The sequence below is a fragment of the Oncorhynchus clarkii genome, chromosome 12, assembly GCF_045791955.1.
Source record: "Oncorhynchus clarkii lewisi isolate Uvic-CL-2024 chromosome 12, UVic_Ocla_1.0, whole genome shotgun sequence".
Lineage (NCBI taxonomy): Eukaryota > Metazoa > Chordata > Actinopteri > Salmoniformes > Salmonidae > Oncorhynchus > Oncorhynchus clarkii.
In genome coordinates this window covers 74,657,277-74,672,301 of record NC_092158.1, presented here as the reverse complement: position 1 = coordinate 74,672,301, position 15,025 = coordinate 74,657,277, and the positions used below count along the sequence as shown (strand labels likewise).

The window sequence follows — 15,025 nt, the reverse complement described above, 5'->3', positions numbered from 1 at the left end:
TGATGTAGGGCTAAGAAATCATCTAAAAGGCTAGAGCTTTAGCTAAATAATTCCATTGTACTAGTCCAGACGGCTACTGTGACTAGACCGAGGGACCCATTCAGACGTGTAGCAGATACACCTTTTGATTGGATGGAGCTCTTGAGTGTCTTCCCACCTGCACTTGCCCACCTGTGGGTTGCTATAAAGCCGGTATAGTGTATAAGATAGTGAGGCATTTCTGTGTTCTCAACATCTCTATTCTAACTAAATATCAGTCTAAGTCAACAGAGATGTTATTTGTGGATGGAGCCATCCCACCGCCCACTACCTCCCCCTCATCTGATGACTTATTATATCATCACCACTTCACCACTCAGTTCTGCATCCACTCTACCAGAGCACACATCACATGACCAAGATATTCAGTACTTTCCACGAGTCTCATAAATAGACAGGAAAGTGCAGAGAGAAGCTGGAAATAACAGTTAATTCTAGAATGCACACAGATTCCGCACTACGGTGCTAATTTCAACACTATGAAAAATGATAATAAAAATATGAATATAAATATTCTGAAATTAAATCGATGCAATCAATTGAGTGACTGTTCCCCTGAAATAAATAATATACACAACAAAATTAAAAGACAAATGACTTATTATGTAAATTTGATGGAACTGTTCATTTTGTTTGAAATGGAAGAACACAAACACTGCATCACATTGCCTAATGCTAGTGAGTGGGTGTCAAACTGTGAGCTGGTGACCTCAGATGCTTAGACATAGCCTTTCAGAAAAAAATGAATATTGCTATTTAAATCTCTAACTTGTCATATTTCATAAATCTTTTTAGTTTTGGCTAAATTATATGCCTATTACTGGTGTAGTTCTCTGAATTGTTTCATTTCTTTCTGAACAGACAACAGTAATTCTATCATTTTGGCAAATGTATTTCAATGTATCAGCGGTGAAAGAAATGATGAAGCGCAACACTGGAGAGATGACAGTTGCAGGCTCACGCCTGTCAGAGCAGAGGGAGAGAGATCACAGAAAGTGAATGTCATTCTAGTTCTATGAGAGATACAGGCGCAATCATTTTTTTGACCACAACAATGGCCACGCGTTGGTCTATAGGCGATACAATGTTGCGCAAACCATAAACTCTGTCCGGCCCTTTTTTAGATGGCAGGATAAATACACAGCAGGCAACTTGAATGAACTCTGATTGCTTTTACTATCATTTTTACATCGCAAACAATGGAAATTATGTATGATAAAAGAAAGCTACCGCATCCTTGCAAATGGGTTCCAGAATGAAACAGTCCAAAACGAGGTTCCGGGTCCTGTTCCATGGAAATTCCCTAAATTTACATTGATCGGTTTCTTGCGCTTGATGGTTGAAATCGTTCAAAGGGGTCTTCCATTAAAGAGCACGTGACTTCTCACGATTTTTCGGTCCTGTTCTTGTAATTCAATACAGAGCCAAAATATAATGTGAGACAACTGACCGCTGCGCCTGTTGAAGAGTTGGGCTGTGTGCATGTGGGGACTGGACATTTGGACATCAGACACTGACCACAAGGAATACCTACATTTTTCTACGTCTTTCTGGGAATGAAACATTAGTTTAATATAAAATGTGTGAAATAATATTTAGTCGGATTTTTCTTGGGTTTCCGTTACTTCTCTGGATGACAGGTAAAGTTAGTTTTGTTATACCGTTATTGAAAAATTTAAGAATTTCAAGCAGAATAGGAACACAGATAACGCTAAAATATTTGACATTCCAGTTTTAAGAGGGATAAGAACAATAGCCGCCTTGGTTCGCATTAAAATCCGCAATAACTGGATCGTATTTCATAGTGGCCAAAGAGATAAACTAAGAACCAATAACACGTTTTGGAATAACCAGGAGAGGGCAATGTAGTAGCGGATAAAATCTGTATGCTCGCAGTAAAGATTATGTGACATGACACAAAATGTCCATTTTTTTGTCTTAACAAATATGTCTTTGTCCAATATACTACATTGTAAACTTTTGTTCCTATATTTTGTTTACTGATTAGAAACTGCCTTCTGAAAAAGGCAACTAATTTTAACCTCTTGTTAGTTTACCATTCTGCATTCTAGGCTTAGACTTGGGATCGTTTATATGTTTAAAGAAACAGTATGTCTGCTTGTGGTCTGACCTGTAGGTGGGCCTACACATGCCGCCTGTCCTATTGAGCTCAACCCTCTCACATTGGTGGTGAGATATGGAGACTCAGTCTCAGTCAACTGCAGCACATCATCCACAGACTATGAGGGGATGGGCTGGGAGGCCACATCAGGAGGTACAGCTTTAGAAGAGGTCAACTATGTCATCTGGAATGTGGAGAATTTGACAGACTGGACAATACAACCTGCATGCTACCTCACACAAAAAGATGGAGAGCAGTGTTTGGAAAAGTTCCCTGTCATTCTATACAGTAAGTTGTTTTTCTTTTGCGTCTTGTACTGAGTTTTGTCAGTGAAAACAATAGTTTTTTTCTCACTATATATAACTATTTTGTCTCTAGAGACTCCAGACAGCGTCTCCATCTCTCCTCAGAGCCACTCTGGTCCCATGGTGGAGGGGACAGAGTACCAGCTGCAGTGTGACATCCAGAACGTCGCTCCTTTACGGAGCCTGGTTGTGAGGTGGTACAAAGGGAATGAACCTGTAAAAACTGAAACATTTCATAACTCCACGAGGATCCCAGTGGATGTGTTCTCCACGCTTAACATCACCCCCAGGAGATTTGAGGATGAAGTAAAGTACAGATGTGAGGCAGAGCTGGACCTGGGACCGAAGGGACCACTAGCTTCTGTCCTCTCATCACAGACTCTTCATTTTGCTGTTTACTGTAAGTCTTTTTGTTTTCTTTTTGGGGTTGGTGGCCCTGCGGGGCTGTTCAATGTTGGTCCTGGAGTGCCGAAGCACTTCTGGTTTTCATCCTCTCCTTCTAACAAGCGACTCATTCAGACCTGGGACAATTTACAGGTGAGTGCAACCAGGTAGAAACAGAAAAATGGAAGTGTTTTGGGCCTAAGGGACTATTTCATTTCACATTCTTCAAACGATCCTAAAGTGATGTCATTGACCCTTTTGTTTGATGTTAACTTCAGTCTGCAGTGCCTGTAGTCTGTATCAATGGCAAAACTGTCATCAGCCAAAACAGCTGTGAAGTCCTTGGTTGCTGCACCCATTGCAACTAGCGGCAGGATGTGGGGAGTGCTGACTGAGGGGAACTGTAGTTCTGCCTGGATGACAGCTTGTGGTGGCTCATCTTAAAGGGGAAGGCAGCCATTATTTTTGTCTGCGACATATTGCCTGACAACTCAAACTGAATTATTCCACTGCTCTATGTTAGCTACAAAGTTTAATCTAAAACTGCCATTGTTGAAGTCGTTTGTAGTGACGTCAAAATGAGGGGTATTCTACAAACAAAGTAATCAGCGATTGGATCAGCTCTAACCAATCAGAGTGTCAAAGCCAATGAACAATTTTCAAAACACCGCTTTATCCACGTGTTGTTCTGGCTCTGGCCCAACCCATTGGTTTCTGGGACCAATCAGAATAGTTAGAATATGTTTGCGTTCCTCAAATCGTCGGGGAGGTAGTCAGATCAAGACTTATTGAGGAGGAGAAACTAACATCTGTGGGAGTGGTGTAGCATTTTGGGTAGTCAGGTACGGACTATTAGTGTGTTCCAACAAATCCAAAATTCCAAACGATCACAACAGCAATTTGCATGTGTTTTTGTCTCTCATAACTTTCTATTAGCCTTCATTGTACTGTTAATTTAACAGCCTGCTGAAAGGTCTCTGTCATTTTCCCCAGTACTGTTACTATACTTATTGAATGCCCAAAATATTACAGCATAGCTGAGTACACAACCTATCACCTGAGCTGCACTGTTGAGGGTTATCCTGTACCTGAGGTCATTTGGTACAATACAAATAGTATTTAACATCTTTGAATTGATTTAGCTGTGCTTGATTGAGCTTATCTGTGCAATGGAATCAATGTAATAGTCCCAAAAGTTCAAACCCCACCCATGTAGCAATCCAGACAAGCCCAAGCAAATATGCAAAGTATTTTAATGAAAATGTAAAATACTCTTTGAACCCAGGTCTTCTGTCCATATTTGTATTTTCTATATCATCGTCTGTTGTATTTTGGTCTTATTATGCTCATGTCACTCTCGTGCCTCCAGTCCCACCACAGAACATTCTGGAGCTGAGGGACACAGAAGTTGATGTTGGTTCCCCTACTGGGCTGAATTGCTCCTCAGATGGGAACCCCCGGCCAGAGTACTCCTGGACTTATCACCGGGCTCCCAACGTGAAATTGAAGAACAATGATGGGGGGTCCTTACTGACCATCGAGCAGGCCACAGGGGAGAACATTGGGACTTACACATGCCACGCCAGTAATACCCTGGGAAAGGTCTTTAAAATAGCCAGGGTCTCTGTCAGAGGTAAGACCTTCACCAATTATAATGAATTATTGGATTTTGCCTGTCCGGATGCTTAAAGCGCTTTACATAGTAAGGGGGACACTCTATGTGCTGTATTCACATTTGCATTTGTCATCTTTGCTTATGCCTACTGGACATTATGTCATTGTTCAGTGACGCCTTTGTATATGATAGTCTATAATATGATACTATCACAATTTCGTGACAACAAATATGATGAGGAACATGCATTGAAATCAATATTACTGGACTGTCCCTTTAATACCAGGAATAAGACTGAGCTCAACCAGTATTTTACTGGAGAGGGGAAAAAAAACAGTATGCCTATACAGTTTTGTTTTCCCAAATTAATCTCTGCTTTCTGAAATGTCGTTATGTATAGCCTATCTAGGCTATTGATGTGGTTTCTCGTTCCATAATTGAATAACACATTTAGAAACGGCCTGGTGCTTGTGGGGGAGGGTTGTTTTCTATTATATTTAAGAGGGAGTGGAGTTGAGGGATAGAGTGAATGTGCTGTGCTGGCTGCACTTTCGTTAAATAAGTCAACAATTCGGCGCCGCTCGGCTGCAACTTCCAATGAACTAGAGAAAAGCACTCGAATATATATATTTAGAGGCTGCTAAATAACGGGCCGATAGACATCCAGGCGGCTTACAAAGCCTCGAGCTCAGGCAATGAAGGATTTGTACCTAAATCGCCTTATTTCATTGGCTTTGACTTTGGAACTGTTGTCGCTGTTGAATGGATCAGAATCAAGTAAGTTTTTGTAGCGCACTGAACGGGAAGTGATCGGTGGTGTCCACTATAGAACATGTTAACGTGCTCATCTTCATACAAATTGCCTGACAACTTTATTTTGTTTACTCTAAAATATGATGAGAAAAAAATACCACACTAGTAGACGCACATTGTTGAGATGAAATAGGCTACAAAGGTAGATATTGGTTTATTTGCCATAACCTGGCTATAACCTGGCTATAACCTGGCTCTGTGCTCTCTGATTCTGAGAGTCAACATCATGTATAGAAATACTATTCCTAGGTATTTTAGTCATATTCCTTAATCCAGCAATAGTGTTAAAGAACCACTGAAATGCGTGCGCAAACACACACAGACACACACACACACACACTAAACCCCAGTTCATTGAATAAATAATTGCTTAACTAGTTGAAGTTACATTGAAGTTACGTAGAGATGTGCTTCATGTGAAGTATGTTATTTAGTTGTAAAGTGTGTTACATTATTGATGGAGCTTATTAGGGGAAGGGAGAGTGACATAAAAGCTCCGCTAAAGAATGAGATGCAAAAAAAGTCCATTTTTGTGAAGGAAGTGTATCCTTCCTGGCTCATTTTCCTGTATTTTGGTCTACTGAGTCACTGGCGGCTTTCAGCTGTATGTCCCATTGGACCACACTTTACCTTTTTTGCCGCTGCTCATTGAAATATGATGTGATTTATTGTTGGTTATTACCAGGTATTTAAATGATGTAATTCAGTATCTCTCTTTTCTCCTAACTCTGTAAGGAGCGGAGCCGGTATGTCCTATCAAATTGATCCCTGAGAGTGTGGTGGTGAAATATGGATCTCCAATCTCAGTGTCGTGCAGAAACACAACCAGTGTTGAAGAGATCTACTGGACCACAGGTCCAGAAGTTGTCAATGACACTACCTGGAGTGTTTTGGAACTCCTAGACTGGGACATAAGGCCTGGTTGTAAGGCAACCTTTCAGGGGATTGGAAGATGCAGTAAGCCTCTGCACATCACAGTATACAGTAAGTGAAGATGCTGTCTTCCTCATTCTCTATGTCAGAAGAACAATGTCTCTATCCGTAAGGGGTATCCTCTATATCTGGCTGGTATAATATATTATACTGTATATTGTATTATATGAACATTGTGAATGGCATTTCATGTTCCTGTTGTACCGAAAAAAAACAATCTGTGACCCCAAAACCGCAACACCTACCGAGGGGGTTTGGTGAACCGTTACACCATTATTATTCACCATATGCTCTTATACATATTTACGGTCTCTTTTTTACTGTTTTGTATGAACTTCTAGTTGTTTTTAAAGGTCGGTTTTCGTCTTGAAACACTAATAAGTCTGAAAATTGTCTTTCACAGAGACTCCAGACAGAGTCTCTATCTCTGTTCTGAGACACTCTGGTCCCATGGTGGAGGGGACACAGTACCAGCTGCAGTGTGACATCCAGAACATCGCTCCTCTACAGAACCTGGTTGTGAAGTGGTACAAAGGGAATGAACCCTTAGATAATGTAACTTACAGTAATGTCAGTAAGACACCAGTGGATGTGTCAGATACTCTGATGATCAGCCCCAGTAGAGATGATGATGGAGCTCAGTATAGATGTAGAGCAGAACTGGACCTGGGACCAGAGGGACCACAACATACAGTGACATCAGAACCTCTCAGCATTACTGTACACTGTGAGTTGCTGAGAACTGTTCATATATACAAACCATGCTAACGTTGTATAACGTGCGATAAAACATTAGCTCTATGCACATTCCGTAAGTGCGTAATGTTCAACGGTGAAGTCTCACTCCACTGTCTTTTAATGTTAGAAGAAAATAATCAAACTTACAATTGTGTTTGTTTCCTTCACTGCAGTAATTCATTCAAGAAATGTGTTGTCATATTTTCACCACCTGCCTTTTTACTCTCTCTCTCTCTCTAAGATAAGCCATGCATCAATGCATCTCGACTGCCAGTGAGGATACCTGTGTTCAGGGGCTATCCTGAGGAGTTAGTGTGTGAGGCTGAGGGTTACCCACAGCCCAGGATAAAGTGGGTCTATGACCCAGCGAAGCATGTCAGTGAGGCGGGAGGCAACCTGACTGTCTTTGAGGCAGGGCTCTACAACTGCACCGCCACCAACATTGTGGAGACGAGCTTCATTGTGGTAGAGGTGGTTTTAAATGGTAATTGAACCTTTATTAAACTGTATTAAACCCTTTATTTACTGTTTATGAATGTCTTGTAGGACGTTTTCTTCTTGCTGGTCTGCTTCCTCCTCCCATCTATCTGGTTTCCTTTCTCTCTCTGTGTCTGTTATTCTTTGGTTGACTGATTATTGTTCTCTGAACAAATTGTATTAATAGCTTTTAACTAGGCAGTTTTTCTCATATGTCCTTTACCCGTTGACCAATCCAAAACCTCTTAGTTACTGGTTTCTGAACTGCTCTCCTCCTGCCACATTCTGTAGTCAGATACATGTAGTACATCTCTGTTGTGTGAGGGAGTTTGAACCAAAGCTGCAAAACATGAGATGATGAGGGGACAGTATATTTTTGTGCACATATAAAATCAGGCATGAAACAAACTCCTTGGGAAGGGCACCTGGTGAGGGTAGGTAAAACTGAGCATCATCCATCGTTCATTGAAGAGTGTTGGGTAAAGTTGTTGAATATTTGGCAGTTTAGCTCAGTACTGACTGTTTCCTTGTAGAAGACTATTTCAAGGTTAAAGTTGAGCAATGTCCCCACTCTTACGGTATGTTGTAGATCTACTCTGACTGGTGGGATCATGTAATATTATGTTAAGTAATACGTGCTTATTCTTTCCTGTTGAAAGAAGTAGGAATAAATCAGTGTATTGACGCTTCTCTATTTGATGGTGAAAATGGTTCAGTCTGAGGTGGCGCCAGAACGTTAACAGAGTGTGATGGATTAATGAGTGTTTGTTGTTTTGTCTCTCTTGTCACAGAGGACTACCTGCCCCTCATAGCGGGCTTCGTGGCCTTCATGGTCGTGGTCATCTCGGTCATCTTCGTCTTCATCTACTCCATCTACTACAAGAACACCAAGATGGGCCGCTACAGCCTGAAGAAGGCCAAGCTCAGCAGCACGCCCAACGGCAACGTAGCGCAGAACGGCGGCCGGGACACTCCGCTCCCGATGACTAAACTGTCTCAGCCAAACATCAACTTTTAAGAGAACAAGCTTTATTGGGATGAGCCACTCTTTCCCCGTTGAGAGACTAAGTGACTAAGTGAGAGACCGAGTGGTTGAGGTGGTTGAGGGGCTGGTCACAACTCATTCAGCTGGCAGACGCCGGTCTGGATTGTGATGGTTGGGAGTGTCTCCTGACTCTCCTCCAACCTCCCTATGCTTCATATGCACTCCCTTTCCTCTTTAGCACTAAGATTTTAAGTACAGATCAGTCCCTCTATTTCCTCTTCTACTGAAGTACCTGATGAGGTAGAATAACCTCTGTTTTTAGTGTGAGCTTTATGATCTATTCTACACATTCAAAGTGTAGCTGATGTTTTCTCTGAAGGACAAGAAGAAGTAGCAGCGAATGGACAAGTTGAAATCCCTCTTTGGAAATTGGCTTAATTGAAATGTATTTTTTATATGACTGGTTTTGGAAAAACTGGTTTGTATTGCATAAGCACCAACAAGGGAATTGTTATGTCATTTTGAATGTCTTTTTTTAGTTTGGTCTGATGACAATGTAATTGCTGTCACATTATGCAATTGCTTGAAGAGTAGCACATGATTGAAATTGTGAGAATGTTCCCTTTGCCTGGATGTGATGTCTTGCTCGTGACAAGAAGCTTGGAGTGTAACCTGCAGTACAGTGGAGGCTGCTGAGGGGAGGACGGCTCATAATAATGGCTGGAACGCCGTGAATGGAATGGCATCAAACACAAGGAAACCATGTTTGGTGTATTTGATACCATTCCACTAATTCCACTCCAGCCATTACCACGAGCCCGTCCTCCCCAATTAAGGTGCTACCAACCTCCTGTGCTACAGTATATGCACACAACTTATTTAAGTTGTGAGCACAATGATCACTGAAACCAATTAATATAGCCTACATGTGAAAAGTATTATTTCCCCAGAGTGTGAATTATTCCGTGACATTCAGGGGTCTTTATTTTCTTCGACTTCCTAAAAAAAAGAAAATTGGTGAGGGGGCCCAATAGTAAAGATATATTTTTACAGTAAACATGTGTTACCTTTTAATGTGGCATGAACACTAACAGTCATGAGGTTTTCATCTTATTCTCAAACAAATCACTTCAAAAAGTATTAAGTTACCTGTGCACTTTTGTCCACAAAATAATTCCAGCTTCCAAACAGTGCACCCGTCATTTCACCAAGGGAAAGAGACATCTGTTACAAAAGACCAAACAGTGCACCCGCCATTTCACGACGGGAAAGAGACATCTGTTACAAAAGACCAAAACGTGTACTGACATTCAGTGATTGTAAGGAAGCCTACACTCTTGTAGCCTGAATTCATTGATGAGTCTTGCTGACAAATGTACATTAAAAAAAAATCTGGACACCTGAAAAGGGGCTGAAATACGGGACACAACTACAGCTGTCTGTCCCAAGCTCATGTGAGGGCCCAGTTGAAACAATGTTGCAAAGCTCAAAACAGACATCAGAGAGGCAGACAGGTGGAGAATGAATGCGATTGAAAGAACCTGAACCAGGTTAAACCAGCGGTGAGCTCATTTAGGGGAGCTCATGTCTCATGAGGGTCAGAGCTACTCTGTTACTACTCTACACTGTTCCACTGCATCTGAAGTGTTCAGTGTTTTAACTGCATCACTGTAATGCCTGACTGCATGTGAGTTCTGAAGGTGTGGAAGGGGCAGTTGGTGTGTGGTTGCCTCTTCCTGTAAGCAGATTGAATCAAGCCATTCTTATCAAATGCAGGAGTCAAGAGAAAGCCTGGAGCTCAAGAGTAATGTCAATACTTTTTAGGTCCCACTGCACATTGTGGCCTAAAACCTTTGTAGTTACATGGTAGTTACATTGTTACATTGTCCTTACAGCTGTTATACCGGTTTGTCATACAGTTACAGGCATGTAACACTTTGTAATTACATGGTAGTTACATTGTTACATAGTACTTACAGCTGTTTTAACAGTTTGTTATACAGTTACAGGTATGTAACACTTTGTAATTACATGGGTTTGTTATACAGTTACAAGTATGTAACACTTTGTAATTACATGGTAGTTACATTGTTACATAGTACTTACAGCTGTTATACCGGTTTGTTATACAGTTACAGGTATGTAACACTTTGTAATTACAAGGTGCCCATATACACTCACCGGACAGTTTATTAGGTACACCACCCAATTCACGAAAATGGATCACTCCTACAGACAGTTAGTCACCTGGCCGTGGCTTGCTATATAAATCAGGCAGACGGGCATCAAAGCATATAATTAATGTTCGATTGAACGTTAGAATGGGAAAAACGAGTGACCTAAACGACTTTGAGCATGGCACACCAAATCCAGTATCTCAGAAACGGGTGCCCACGACCCATCCTGCCTGGTGTCAACAGTACAGGCTGGTGACGGTGGTGTATCACCGTCCAAACTGCAGCAACTGCGTGATGCCATCGTGTCAGCATGGACCAACATCCCTGTGGAACATTTTTGACTTGTAGAATCCATGTCCCGAATAATTCAGGCTGTTCTGGAGGCAAAGTGGGTCTGACTCGGAACTAGATGGGTGTACCTAATAAACTGGTCAATGAGTGTATGTAACTGCAATGTAAATGCATACGTTTTAGGCTACTTCATGTAAACTCAAAGTCTTTTGTGTATGTAATATAAAATATAGAACTGTATATTTAATAAAGTCTGTAAAAATGAGTGCCTCTACATTTAAGGGCCCATAGAGTATGTGGAGAATAGATTGCAAAGGGGGGGCTTATAGGGAAGAAGAGAACAATTAATATTGTACAAAGGGATGGTCAGTGTAGATTTTCTACCAATATTGGTCCTCTGGTTGTTAGGAGAGTGAGTTTCTCCCCTGATCCCCTTTCACCACAGTATGTAGTCTACACAAACGTCTGTGGAGATCTTTTATTTCACAATCCTCTCATGTAAATACTCCTAGTTAAGAAATTCATTTGTATTAATCTTTTGTATAATATTGCTTTGAGTTATCATTAAAATATTGAGTTTTTTATGATGATAATTATTGTTGCATTGTGAAAATGACTGAACAAATAATTGAGCAAAATGTGTTTAATATTTCAAAGAAATTATTGTTTATTTAACACAAATATCAGAATTTCCTTTTCAGAAAGTAAATTATATATATATATATATATATATATATATATTTTTTTTAACTGTTACATTTCTAGCCACAAAATGTAAATTAGGCCCTATGGCTTTTTATAGCCCCAATAGGCTTAGAGAATACCCCAGCATACACAATTTATTTTGTGAATTGTGTATGCTCCCTGGAGATCAATTTATGATGCTCTGAGTCAGTCCCGTACCCCTTCAAACATTCAACCTCCAACTGCGTACACTGTACATATGAAACTAACTACCATGGAAAAATGTTTTTCAGGACACCCCTCTAGCACCAGGGTCTGCCACACACTATAAGATAATTGTTTCTATTTTTTTACCCCGTTTTCTCCCCAATTTTCGTGGCATCCAATTGTTTTTTTTAGTAGCTACTATCATCGCTACAACTCCCGTACGGGCTCGGGAGAGACGAAGGTTGAAAGTCCTCCGATACACAACCCAACCAAGCCGCACTGCTTCTTATCACAGCGGAAGCTGGTGGCACAGCTGGCGCTGCACTACAGCGCCCTTAACCACTGCGCCACCCGGGAGCCATGATACATTTATTCAACATAAGAATGAGAATGGTATCGTGAACAGGGCGGGACAACAATTCAGTTAAATCTGTATAACCATTAGCTTTGGGAAAGGTTAAAGTTCGTCGTTTACACGACATCCCGTTGCTATTGACTAATCGAAGCTCACTATGGTTTTTGCCCCAGTTGATACGTAGCACTATCTAGCTTGCTTGCACAGACATGAGAGCGATGATTCAGGGTTGCCATGTAGGTGCTTTTCGTATTATTTGTCTACTTTGAAAACGATGTAGTGGGTGAAAATGTCACCTTATTGGTTGCGGGTTTTAGGGCTACTTCTTGTTTGCGCCGCCATGACATTTCTTAAAAATATATAAATTATGCGGATCTGCTGCTGACTAATACAAACCAGCAAAAATACCAGCAAATATATATTTTTTGACAGACATTGTATTGTGATGTCAGTGTTATTTTATGGTTTTATGTAATCATTGCCATGTTGTTCACATGTCATGTGCTCTGACCGGTAGGTAGGCCAACACATGCCTCCTCTCTTGTGCTCAACCCTCCCAGAGTGGTGGTGAGATATGGAGATTCAGTCTCAGTCAACTGCAGCACATCATCCACAGACCATGAGGGGATGGGCTGGGAGGACACATTCGGAGGTAGAAGTTTTGAACAAGATGTCAACATTGTCACCTGGACTGTGGATAACCTTACTGATTGGACAATAGAACCTACATTCTACATCACTCTCATTGTTGGCGGACAACCCTCAAAAGTACTTCCAGTCATTCTCTACAGTGAGTATTTTCCTCCTTGTGAATGTGAAAGGTATGTTTCTATTTAACTGTATATCAGCATTGAGGGTTTTTTACATTGTTGACTTCCTCTACAGAGACTCCAGACAGCGTCTCCATCTCTGTTCTGAGACACTCTGGTCCCATGGTGGAGGGGACACAGTACCAACTGCAGTGTGACATCCAGAACATCGCTCCTCTACAGAACCTGGTTGTGAAGTGGTACAAAGGGAATGAACCCTTAGATAATGTAACTTACAGTACTGTCAGTAAGACACCAGTGGATGTGTCAGCTACTCTGATGATCAGCCCCAGTAGAGATGATGATGGAGCTCAGTATAGATGTAGAGCAGAACTGGACCTGGGACCAGAGGGACCACAACCCCATCCTACAGTGACATAGGAACCTCTCAGCATTACTGTGCACTGTAAGTTCCCTCTAGTCGTATTTTCAATCATTCCATTCATGTTTACAGCTGATCATTTAGTTTGATCTGATACCCGACTGTGATATTTAACAGATTCTTTCAGTAATCTGTTCTCATCCATCTCCTAATTTCACCCTCCCCAGACACTGAATCTTGTGGGAACAGTCCATGTTGATTGATTCTTATTTCTCCTCATTCTTCAGACCCCCCCAACCTTTTCCAGACCTGAAGCTGAGACCCTAGACATCAGAGTGGGGGAGGAAATCACCTTAAACTGCACAGCTACTGGAAAGCCCACTCCTCTGTACAGCTGGCATTCTTCACATGTCCAAGAAGCTCTTTTCACACCCGCCTCCAAGCTCCCAGGAACCTACACCTGCACTGCCTCCAGTCAGATAGGCAAGATCAGCAAGACTTTCACTGTGAATCCCAAACCTATAGGTAGGATCATGTTTCTAATTAGTACCTAGTCTTATCTTTCTCACAAATGCTTCTATTCTCTCCTACTACCCCTCCCTCTTCTTCTCTCGCTCCCCCTTAACTCACTAGTGGCATTCATGTTACCTTTTACCTGAATGAGACTGTCCATTGGTACGGGTGCCTCATCAGTTGACCACAAGTACTTTGTTACTTTGCAATTATTACATTGTTACTACACTGTACATATGAAACTAACTACCATGGAAAAATGTTTTTCAGGACACTTCATGTGAAATGGGACCCATTCTTTCCGTACCATGTATACGTGTTACTTTCTTAATATAGACTGCTCTGTGAAATATCTCCGTTGACAGTATATTTAAATGTTTAATATTGCCAAATTGCTCCTGTTTTTCCAGGCAGTCGTGGAACCACTGCAGGGATAGTAGTGGTCGTGCATGCTTTCTTTGCTCTAGTGTCTGTCTGCGTGGTGCATCACAAACAAATAAACTCTGCTGTTGCTGGGGCTGAGGAGCTTGGGACGGTCAGCTGATCAAACCCTCATTAACCACACCCTCTTCCCACAGGGGGCAGAATAACGTTCTGGGTCATCATAGGATCGGGCCTGGGCCTGGCCTTTGTGATCGTGATTGTCTATGTCGTTGTCAAACAGAGAGCAGGTCCCAACTCCATCATCTGACCAGGCCAGAGGAAGAGAATTTCTATCGTCAATGTGACCAGCAGGACTTCCTCAACAGACACTGTATGAATAAGAATGGTTGTTTACTCAATTATTATGATGGAACACTCCAATCCTGCATGGCTTATAAATCCAAAGAGTGCTTTCTATTAGCCTACTCCAACCAATAGCTTTGTGCCATTTGTATGTGGTGTTGTTTTGAATGAGTCTTGGGCTGTGTCGGTGTGAACATGTGGCGCGACACTACAAAGCATTCATTCACAGGCATGTGTGTCCTGTTTTATTATTTGTTTTATTATCAAGCATGTCTGAATGTAGTCTCTCTTCTCACGGCCATTGTGTCTCTGTCACGGATGTAAAGCGGCTGGGAAAACAGGCTAGCCTGATCGCTGTAATCTGATGACAGCAACAAGTGACCTTATGTGACTATACAATGAGAAATGAGCCATGCAATGCATCACTTCCTATCTAATGTTTTTTTTTCTTTCTTGTTGCTCTCAATTGGTGCTACCAGAGCCTTTTAACCGATTTAAGTGTACTATTCCAAGAGCCACAGGAAGCTTCT

The 15,025-nt window shown here is 41.5% G+C and overlaps 1 protein-coding gene and 1 pseudogene across 1 annotated transcript; both read left to right on the top strand.

The window, feature by feature from the left end:
* Positions 1–1,441: 1,441 nt before the first annotated feature.
* Positions 1,442–9,551, top strand: LOC139421276 (intercellular adhesion molecule 3). Its single transcript, XM_071172004.1, has 8 exons — positions 1,442–1,679; positions 2,177–2,449; positions 2,540–2,866; positions 4,220–4,483; positions 6,014–6,262; positions 6,615–6,938; positions 7,191–7,433; positions 8,218–9,551. The coding sequence occupies exons 1-8, from the start codon at positions 1,619–1,621 to the stop codon at positions 8,442–8,444; spliced, it is 1,968 nt and encodes a 655-aa protein (XP_071028105.1). The 5' UTR covers positions 1,442–1,618; the 3' UTR covers positions 8,445–9,551.
* Positions 9,552–10,766: 1,215 nt separating this feature from the next.
* On the top strand, positions 10,767–14,460 carry LOC139422532 (intercellular adhesion molecule 2-like; annotated as a pseudogene).
* The last annotated feature ends 565 nt before the right edge of the window (positions 14,461–15,025 follow it).

What these genes read in the sequence shown, in the direction of transcription:
- LOC139421276 (XM_071172004.1), top strand. Translation starts at nt 1,619, where the DNA reads ATGTGTGAAATAATATTTAGTCGGATTTTTCTTGGGTTTCCGTTACTT. An exon ending in GTTACTTCTCTGGATGACAG is followed by an intron (nt 1,680 to 2,176) that starts GTAAAGTTAGTT and finishes TCTGACCTGTAG; the next exon opens with GTGGGCCTACACATGCCGCC. An exon ending in GGTAGAGGTGGTTTTAAATG is followed by an intron (nt 7,434 to 8,217) that starts GTAATTGAACCT and finishes CTCTTGTCACAG; the next exon opens with AGGACTACCTGCCCCTCATA.